General features: G+C 32.9%; 1 protein-coding gene across 3 annotated transcripts in view; it reads right to left on the bottom strand.

The window, feature by feature from the left end:
• LOC112685925 (alpha-actinin, sarcomeric) overlaps positions 1 to 11,139 on the bottom strand; it is a 28,813-nt gene extending 17,674 nt beyond the window's left edge. For 2 of the 3 annotated variants that reach the window (XM_025557979.1, XM_025557978.1), the window contains exon 1: positions 10,571 to 11,113. In XM_025557979.1, coding sequence (XP_025413764.1) covers positions 10,571 to 10,690 — 120 coding nt within the window. In that variant the 5' untranslated portion in view covers positions 10,691 to 11,113. Of the gene's footprint in view, positions 1 to 10,570 lie in introns of all 3 variants that reach the window. The other variant, XM_025557977.1, reaches the window with a different exon arrangement.
• Between the last annotated feature and the right edge of the window lie 10 nt (positions 11,140 to 11,149).

Here is an 11,149-nt window from a genome sequence, read left to right as displayed (position 1 = left end):
ACACACACACACACACACACACACACACACACACACACACACACACAATATCAACCTACTAACACGTATGTAGCTGGCAAGTGCAACCAGAAATCGTATATCCTCTTCCCCCAACAAGTCCTGTTATCCAAACTATTGTTTAAGTTCAAGGACGCGATAATTATGACAACTGGTTTCATTACTCTTCCTAAACGGACATATGTGTACGTGTGTTCAATGTGAAACGAATTCTGGGGGAAGGGGGCGCGCGCACACGCACACACATCAGACGTCATGTGTTCAAAGCGTAATTCGACACCGAGAAAATAATATAACATAACATTGGATTAGTCACGTGCCTTGTTTTATTGTGCATGTAGAGCACTGGTTCAACTGTTCGTAAAAGCAACACACATCGTGTTTACGCTTTATTCAATAATATAGAAATCGTACGATTTTTTTTTTTTTTTGTTTAATGTCATCGTAAAAAAAAAATTACATATTTTTACAGCTGCATAAGAATTCGAGAAGGCGATCTTTCCCGGACGAAAAAAAAAACCTTCGCGACATGTGATCATACTACAATATTATCGACAGTAATAGTTTATTGTACACAATCGTGTGACTTTACGCTTACGAAATGCGGATAAAACTACCGAGTACACGGAAGGGGTTACTACAATTTCCTTTCTCGGGATAACGTACATGTTATTGCGGAGCACACGGAAAAAGGTTTATTACATCGAATCTCTGACGCGTATATTCCTTTTGGTTCGCACGCCAAATTTTCATGAAACCGTGTGTGTAACGAGCGACGAACTCTCGCAGTTCCGATAGGACATAACAAGACCGATAAGAAACAGTTGACATTCCTAGGCAAGACTAACGGTAATTTCGTTGTCGGTACAGTGACGAGACTACGGCAAAACGTTCTTCGGAGCAACTTCTTAGCGAGAAGAAAAAAAAAACAGAATTGAAAAGAAAAAACGAAAAGCGCGCCCGGCCAACAATCACGGTGTTGTGACGTTCGGCTACGTGTTGTTTTCGGTCGAGCCGCGCGGGACGGTAGTGGCGACGACGTGCCGGTTTCCACAACTTTGAACCGCCGCCGCCACTCGTAATGCGTACGATTATTATGTAGGAATGCGACCGGTGTGTGCACGCCGGCCAAACGAAATCTCTCGCACGGGTTGTGTTCTCCGACCACACGATATCAAACGCGGCCGCTCGACCAGAATAATATCATAATAATCGTAATAATACGATGTGATAACGCGGTCACGACGAAGACGACAACCAGTGTGCGCGTATCGTTATTTTTTTTTTTTTTCGTTTTTTTTATCCTCCGTTCCCGGGGATCCGAACGCGCACGAAGGCCGTGCGGCCGAGCATGGGAAACATATTACGAAGTGTCTCTTCGATGAATAACTGCAGTGGTTTTTCCTCTTGGGACATATATTCCATTACACGCGTTGTAGATAATAGATACTTACGACGTTTTGGATATACGCCGGTAAGGTAGAGCGATCTGCACGGGCATGTGGCCGCTAGAGTTTTTAACTCCTTTTTTTTTACATAAATATTATCGACGCATCGAAAAATAAAATTTTTTTAGCATGAACCCTGTTGTTATACAGCATACGTGTGCCGCCGACATTCGAAAGTGATTATCTCGTTATATATATTTCTCGGACATTTCTGAGGACGCTGATGAGTATGAATATGCATTTGGGGTCAGCAGCGGATAGTGACCGACGGCGGCTCGAGGCGATGTCGCAATTACACTGATTTAGGCCCGTGTGCAAATACAATCAATGCATATAAAATGAAAACCGTACTTTTAACCAAACTTTTATGAACTTGGATTATATGGGCCGCAAAAGAAAAATTGATGTACGACAATGTGTACGGAACAAAATCAATAAATTTTGTTCGACCTCCGTTTATAATTATTTTTACGGAATGGTTTAATTTTCTTGCTTTCCACATATTTCTCAAATATTATCATCGGGCCCTATTATAGGCGGGGATTATACGACATGGCTCGAGGTCGTGTCGCTGACAGGCAAATGGGATGTTGGGCCGTGACGATGGTGGTCGTTTGGTCGCCTTCGACGAGAACAATTATAATTATTAAACACGTCCAAACGTGAACGAAGTGGAGAGCCGTGGTTGGACGGCGGCCGGCGCGGCACGACGTGTCGGCCCATTTTTGGTCACCGGCCACCGAAGGGGTAACATAATGCGATGCCGCCGCGGCAACAGCAGCAGCAGCAGCCACCGCGGCCCGTTGTAACGGCTGGTCCCGCAGCGCATGCGCGTCTATTTTAAATGTTCTCGCCCGCCGCCGGCGAACAGAAATAAACGCGGATCTAGGCCGACTGGGTCTGCCGCGGAGCTATAAATATCGAAGGCGGCTGCGGGCGCCCCAATCGCCGTTCCATGTGTGTTGCAACAATACGGATGCGCGCGCGCCTGTGCGGGGGTAATCTGCGGATACCATCTGTTGTCCCCCGGAGAAGCGTACGCGAATCATTTTTTTTTTTATTTCCGATTCATCGGACGACGTCGAACGCGACAAATGAACACGTCGTTTTATAATTGCTATTGGTGATACATGCTGCTGTTATTATTATTATGATGCTAGTCGATCGACGATTTCGAATCTTTCGACAATCGTACAACAATGGAATCGGTTTATTACGATACCCAGCCGAACAGTAAATATAGCCAACAATCGACGGATAATAACTATCGTTGTCAATAACGAATTTAAAGTTTTTGGTTAAAAGATTATGGAAATGAAATTATAAGGGGTTTTCGAAATCAAAGACGAAAAGAAACCAATGAAGTCATGGGTAGGAATATAACCCTTTAATCTTTAAATATAATTAAAAGCTAAAAAATATATAAAAACCATAAACAATATTCTAAATTATTTTTTGTTAAGACTTAGAATCGTATTAAACAAAATTATTTATAATTTCTAAATGTCATAACCTATAAGTTATAAATATATCAACAACAAAAAACAAATACCAAAGGATAATAATGTATATACAAAATATATTAGTTGTTGGACGGACATTCGTCTCGCTTAGTTAAATTCAACGTAATTTATGTGGTGAAAAACTCGTCACAGTATATTTATTAAAACTGATCTGAAGGCAGTTTTGAATTAGAAATACATTTTTAAATTTAAACAATACGGTTAAGAATTTATATATTCAAAATAATTCATAAGTTAAGTAATTAACAGTTATTTCCATTAATCTAAATAAAAATTACAATAAAGTTCAATGAAAATATAAAATTTAAAAATATATTGAATTTAATAATCTAAAAAATTATTATTGTAAGCAATAACAAGTAATCAAGCAATACATTTTTAAATATAGAATATATGTCAAGGTATCATTCATAATGAATCTCGTATAAAAATTTAACTCAATATGCTGAACATCTCGTTAAAACTGAAGCCTTGATGAAATTATTTTTTCATCTGATCAAAAGAACTAGGTGATATAAATAATTTGTTGTATTTGATACATGTACTATATATAGCAAACCATGTATAAATAGAATACATGAATTATTCACTACATAAGTCACTCATATGATTGAAACGTTGATTTACAGTTAAACAATTACGTTTTTGTTGAACAAGTATATATAAAAATACATACATTTTTTAAATACTTTTTTCCGATATAGTAAATAAACTCATAATTTAAGATGTAACAATATTAATACAAACATCGATAAAATATTCGATGTTTTCAATTTTTTAATACATAGAGGTAAATATATATATATAAATATATATATTTGATAAATTTAAAAAAATAATTATCTACGTTTAAGTATTCTCGAATGTTCGATTCTTCAACAATTTTAAAACAAAATAGTATACAAATATTTTTTATTATTTAATAATCAACAATAAACAATGAAATTTAGTATAATATAATATGTTATAATTGCCAATTAATTTAAAAAATTTTTACTTTATGCTCAAAACTTGTATGATAATTAAATATAAATTACTACCCATCACACCTAAATTAATAATTATTAAAAACACATTTCGGTGATCTTTCAGACACGAATTTCAATCGTAAATTTAGAACTGCAATAATATCGCCATACGGTTTACAACATAAAATACTATGATGTAAATTAGGATAAAGTAAAAATTATAAGGTATAAGTGAAAAACATACCAGTAGATAATCACGATATCATATTAGATATAAAACCCATGCGCATTGGAAATGTATTTAGAGTATGGTCACTTTCACTGGTTTCACATGGACACGGAAATATTGCTAGGTACTAAAAAATAAATGAGTTCGTGCGAAAATGAAACAGTCCGAAAAGTATAGGCATGGGAACAGCTTTCGCAATCTGAGGAGTAAACCAAGACGATAAACAATCGTTAGTGTAATGGGTCTCCGAAGACGGTAAGAAACTGCTATGCAATGATTGAAAACACCGCACGTACATGTTTTACGAACATACAACTTTTATCGTCATTATATAATATATTAATAAGATTTTTTTTAAAAAAAAAAAAAACCCCGTCATTCACAGTAACGTATGCCATCCAATGGACACATATTATTATGGTAAATCGAAGAAAAACCCATGCGACGACGACGGCAAAATGTGATTTTCACTAAAATTTCCTACAACTTCCTGCAAGGATTCATAGCTACGCCACATATTAGCCACACAGGCGTGGAACGTGAACGGGGCAGGTCATGCGGATGGGTAGCTGCTATGCCATGTAGTCGATAGTTTTTTTTCGAAAACATTTCGTCAAAATGTTTAGGCGTAACGGTGTAATGCAATCGCCGTCGGATAGACTTTTCTGTTCTCGTTAGAAAAAAAATAAAAATAAACGAGTAACTTTAAACGTTCCTCTCCCCACTTCCTACCGTACGCATACGTACATGAAATGCCATTGTACAACATTATTACGTGTACGAAGACGTGCGCGTATGTACACATACAAAACGTACACAATATAACACATACATATAAACACGAACCGACACGATAGTAAATAATAAGTTTCCGACAATACGACAGATAACAGCACGACGGGTGGAAAACGTATAGCCGCACCCGTGCAGGAATAAAAATCGTGCAACCAGCAGCAGGTATATTTTGAATATGTGCATGTCTCTCTATACAGTTGGCGAGTGAAAACGTTGGCCATTCGTCGCAGTTTAACGAAACGGAAGTAGTAAATGGCGCAGGCTGGCAATCACTTACGGAGCTATGAGTTTTCCCCGTGCAAATATTTCCGAATTATGTATTTTTACAATACGGACTCTCGAAATGCGAAGAAACATACTTCAATAATTCCAAACACGTATTTGTTTTATGAATAAAATTGTTAAAGCAACTTGTTATCAGAAGACCTGTTTGAATAAGAACTTATTTCGGTTAACAAACAAGAAACGTTTACCCAGAAACCAAAATTTCGAACGGAAATTGCACGGATGTTGTGCATGAAATTTTTATATTTAATATAATTTGCTTATTATTTTATTGCTTCGAGAGATCGAGATACCAAATTAATAGGACTGTTTTATATAAAAGTCGAATGCAGGATTAAAGAATAATCTAGGTTAATATTTTTGACAATTTCTAAACGCGTAAAAAAATTAATTCTATTTTACTTGTTTCTATTTATTTTTTTCCTATGTCGGAGTGTGAGAAACACGTACACACACTCGGCAAACTTCAGTTCCGCATATGACGGGTAACCTTTTCCCAGATATCATTAATGAAACGGCCGCCGCTTAGCGATAATAGTGTAATAGACAACGACGGACGATTATTATAATTGCCGTCATCGTCGTTTCTATATTTGTAATCGGTAGGGAAAGCAAATCCCACTTGGCAACTGTACAACTGGTAGCAGGAGGGCATTAACGGCGTGCTATCGTTCGGCGCCATCGTTGTGTTAAGTATTTATTTCAGGGGGGTTGAGAGAAATTAATATCTCCCGTAGAAAATTACGTAGCAATTACACTGTTGTATTAAAACTACGAATTTTGATCGCAGGCAACAATTTTTTTTCATTTTACGGAACAGTCACAGTCTCGGTCAATATTATTATTGTTCTAATTAACTTACAATTTTCGTAATAAAAATAACTCACGGAAATGATCAACAAAAGGATGACAACCAAAAATATCTACTCAATCCATCCCCTTCCACAATACCGGGCCATTATTTCCGAAGTAAACACTGTTATTCGATGGTTACACGTAGATCGGTCGGTGGTTTTTCACGGCGAGTTTGTCGCGCAGGTGACAGGAGGGTCGTACGAAAAAAAAAAAATAGAAAAACGTTACGCGCATTTGAATGTCACGAGAAATAGAAAAACCCGTATCGAAGAAAAAAACCGCTGAAGACTGTTGTCACCTGTAACCGTCTGTCACACAAGCCGTTTCCTGTGTGCGCGCGCTCGCGAGCTACATTGTCTTCGGCGTCTCGGAGCGATTTCGTGATGACGCATGTCCGACCGATGACCGTTGAAGCGGAAACTGGGAAACATGGAAAAAACAATCTCTCGCGTAACTGTCGCGTATTTCTTTCCGACCGACGACCTACGATTATATGCCTCCTGGCTTTGTTTGCGATTATCTGCAGGGATTGAACAACAGAGAAAACAATTTTCCGGAAAGACAGCGAACTCGAACTCGAACGGACTTCACAAAACTATAAGCCACCTCGGCGGCCTCTTGGCAAGGTCGGGAATGTTGTAATAGTACCTCTACTTACGTATTTTTATTCGCACCTTTCGATTTATCGACTGTTCACATTACCAAGATCTCATCTCAGACGAAAGTTAAAAGGATAATGGAATATACACATCGGAGAGAGTTTCTTCGACTTCACTCAAGTCATCGAAAATTTTATGCGTGAAAATTATTACAGGAGAGAAACTCTTAATTCCTCCTAGAGTGCCTTAAACACAGAATATAGCAGTAAAAATAAAGAAGAATACCGCAATTATTAATCTTTTTGTCCAATTATTTCGTTATATTTCACATATTAAATTCAACTATAAAAATATAATTATCACAAACAATTAAATTTTTACGTAATGATGCTTATTCAATTTCAGTTACCTAAACTACTATACAGTACCAACATTTTAAGTTTTAGGCTTTACCGTCTTGTCTAATTCTTAAATTAGAAGACTATTTGAACAATTTCACCCATCAGTTTGATAAAATACAATCAGAATGTATAGTTTTGAGAATAGGTCTATCAAAGAAATACATCCTAATTTTTAAATTCTGAATAATTACCAGAAGAATTACATTATAGTTCGCGAAACGAAAAAAGCTACACTAAAAATCTCCATTAAATTTTAATAATATAAAATATAATGAAACTAATCATACACAAATTAATATTTGTTGGTATTAACGATTATAACTTTAAAGACTCTATACAGTACGTCAGTACATATGTAAAATGTACTTTCTCGATTTAAATGATTGACATAATTACAAATTATTTCTTAAATTCTTGAAAAAACACATTTAACATATAAATTCTAAAATACGAAAATAAAAGTAATTAATATAGGATTATTATTTTTTTTATACATCAATCAATACACTTTGATATTTACGTATTCTATTACTGTTTTAATTTTTAAATTAAATTAGATTCAATAATTTAAAGTATGCATAAAACTACTCGTATGAAATGTGTTACATAAATATTCATTAAATACTTAGTTATTTTATCTTTGATACATGATTTACTAAGTCGAGTTACTTAATTTAAAAGGTTTATGTTTATTAAAGAGCTTAATTATGAAATAATTAAGGAATTTTAACTTCCATTTTCCCACAACTCCCTAAAAATATACAATTAATATATATATATATAAATAATTATAACATTTATCTACCAATAAAAGATGAAAGTAAATAATCTAGTACATAATTGATGAAATAATTACTGAATATCACTTATATTATTAAAATACATTAATATGCAAATAAATTATAATGTAAAACAACTCTGGGTTTACATGAATAAATATAATTTTATTTTTAAATGTTTAAATTGTTACACATAAATAATGTAAATAAATATTTTTATTTTAAATATTTGGATTACGTGTTTTTCAATATGATTATCAAAAAACCTTTGTGCAACAATTGAACAGCGTTAGATTATACGGTTTAAATTAAAAAATATATTAATAGAAATTTTATTTTTAAATTTCTAAGGTTTGTACTCTGGTTTGAAAACCATAAATAAACTACCAAAACAATAAATACCATAAATTATTCAACAATAAAAAAAATAAACTAATAAAAATACTAAATAGGTACTCAATGCAATTATAAATACAAAAATATAGACCATGAGATATTTATAAGGTATATAATTAAAAAATAAACAATTTAATTCTTCCATACCTTCCACAATAGAGATGTTAGAAAATTAATTTACCATATGAGTATTTCCATTTATTTTTTAAATGAAATCAGTTCCAATACAATAATATGTTTTATATGTTTAAAACATATTGATACTCACATAAAATATTTAAAAAAATATCAATATTTTTATTAAGATATCTATTTTTAAATATAATTTTTAATGACTCGTAGACTAATACTTATAAAAATAATAAAACAAATATTATTACTGATCATTAATCAGGACAATTATTGTTAAAGATCAAACAAATAAAACTATGTTGTTAATTGATTTATTAGGAAAATTAAAATAAACACATGTTATCAAAACAGTTGATTTATACACTGTTCACAGATAACCTCTCATGTCATTAGATTAATTTCTCTAAAATTAAACAATAATTTAGTAATTTAGTACATTTTAAATACTAGTCTTATAATATTAAATAATGATCATCAAGATAATTAAAAAAAAAAAAAAACTAAAATGTCTAAAACTATACATATAACGAATAGGATATGAATGAACTGACCTAGTGTTCTGATTTACCTATCAAATACATAATACATATTATTTGACAATGAAGAATGGTGTATAGATATACAATCAACATGGGTGATATATACCCCAATAGAGAAAAACACATTAGAGGTTAGCACCGTGAAGATTGGACTGACCGTTGTAGTGGCCTCGATTTTCATGCATGAAAAAACCTTAGGAGATCAGTCACGGTTCAGTTGGCACTATATCTGATCAGTTAAACTAGACTATATACTATACAGACACATCATACAAATGTACCATCTTAAATATAATTTTAAGGAAAAGAAAAATAAATTGAACTAAGTAGATGTCAAAAATGTAGTAAGCTATTGGTTACCTATTAAAACTTTGTTTAATTTTGATATTAAATATGAATTTAGATATTATTGTTCCAATAATAAAATCAAGTAATACAAATATGTTATCCAACAATACTGAAATAATTAAAGAACTTCTCATATTTACTAGATATTTTTAACATATTATACTTGTAACATTATAACTTTAAAAATTAAATAAAACTACCTAACTAATGATAGCTATCAACATTACAGCCTAAGTTTCTAATGGATAATGTAAATTACCTACAAATTAATAAATAGATTTTTTCAGAATTAAAATATTAGGTTAAACATAATGATAAAAAACTATTAACTTGAAAAAAATACTTTAAGTCCATTTATTTCTGGAAAAGCTGCCAAATCCTCAAAACTATATATAGGCAGTGTGTAGGATTAAAATTTGAGTGAGCCAAGTCCACCATAACAAATTACAAGTACCAATAAAAAAATGTACTTTAAAATTATAAGGAAAATAAGAATACAGAATGAGATTATAATTTGATTAATACAAAGTAAACATTTTAAAAAGCAACTTTATTACATAATTAATTGGGTAACTAATTAAAATTGTATTTTCCAATAATTTTCTACTAAATTATCTGCAGCCTATAGGATAACTCAACTTGCTTGTAGGATTAAGCAATAATAATAGATAAAATCATATTGATTATAAATAAAGAAAAATTTTAAATTGGCCAACATAATAAGTTAAATGATAGAATTTCTTTCCTCCAATAATGCATTACATTTAACACCTATAATTATTATATAATACTTGTAATTTTATGATAATATTGAACTTTTTTTTTAGAAATTTAACTATACAACAAGTATCTACCAATATATTTTGTTTTTCCATTCGTACAACTAATATTACATTTATGAATGTAGGAATGTGATTTAAGTTGACAAAACTTTATAGTCCAAGAATCAGATACTATAATATTATTATTAAACAAACTTTAATAGATATATTCAACTTTCCATAGATCCTACATGTTTGAACAAGGGTAGAAAACAACTTACAAGCCTAACAGCATCATTATCTGAACAGATTCGAGAATATTGATTAGGAGCTTAATAACTGCTCAACACAAGGAACTATGGACATAAAACAAATGTGGACTGCCATTGAGACTTGTCGATAAGTGTAAGTTGTACCTGTGACCGTAGTTGAACAAAAATGGTGCCTTGACCATACACAAAAAACCGCGTCAAATCAATGGAAAATCGATTTACCTTTTTCTGTTGTTTTTCCCAAGCTGGGTCCAACAACCCTTCCCGTTCCCATTCCTCTTCCGGTTCCATATACCCGTTACTGTAATCGATGTCGTTCGAATGGCTGTTCATGGTGATCATTGAAAACGCTGCAGCTGCTGTTGCTCCGGCGAGACGTTCGTTGGCAAATACGCTATGTATTCGATTTTGGGGGGAAAAAACTATTGTATCGACGTTACTATCGGGCGGTACACCATAGAACAGAGTGTACCTGATGATATTTTGAATTGAAAAGAAGAAAAAAAAATTTAAATGATTCTATAGGGCTGAAGATCGATGTTTAAGACACTCTGCTGTATATATATATATTTATACGATATACATGTGTGCACACACGCGAACGTCTAGGTATTTTAATATATTTAACTTTATATATATAGATAATATATACACTAGTATATATTTTGTAAATGAACGTGTATTTAAGTTTGAAAAAAAAAACCGCACTAACGACCGCCGGTTGCGCGTATATACATCGAAGCGAACCGTGTTGTGTTTTGTTGACGCGCCGCAGATGCATACGTACGTGCGCGATCACCC

Source organism: Sipha flava, unplaced genomic scaffold (assembly GCF_003268045.1).
Source record: "Sipha flava isolate LNK unplaced genomic scaffold, YSA_version1 299_pilon_pilon, whole genome shotgun sequence".
Classification (NCBI taxonomy): domain Eukaryota; kingdom Metazoa; phylum Arthropoda; class Insecta; order Hemiptera; family Aphididae; genus Sipha; species Sipha flava.
Note: the sequence above shows the minus strand (reverse complement) of the source record. Positions and strands in the feature narration are given on the sequence as shown.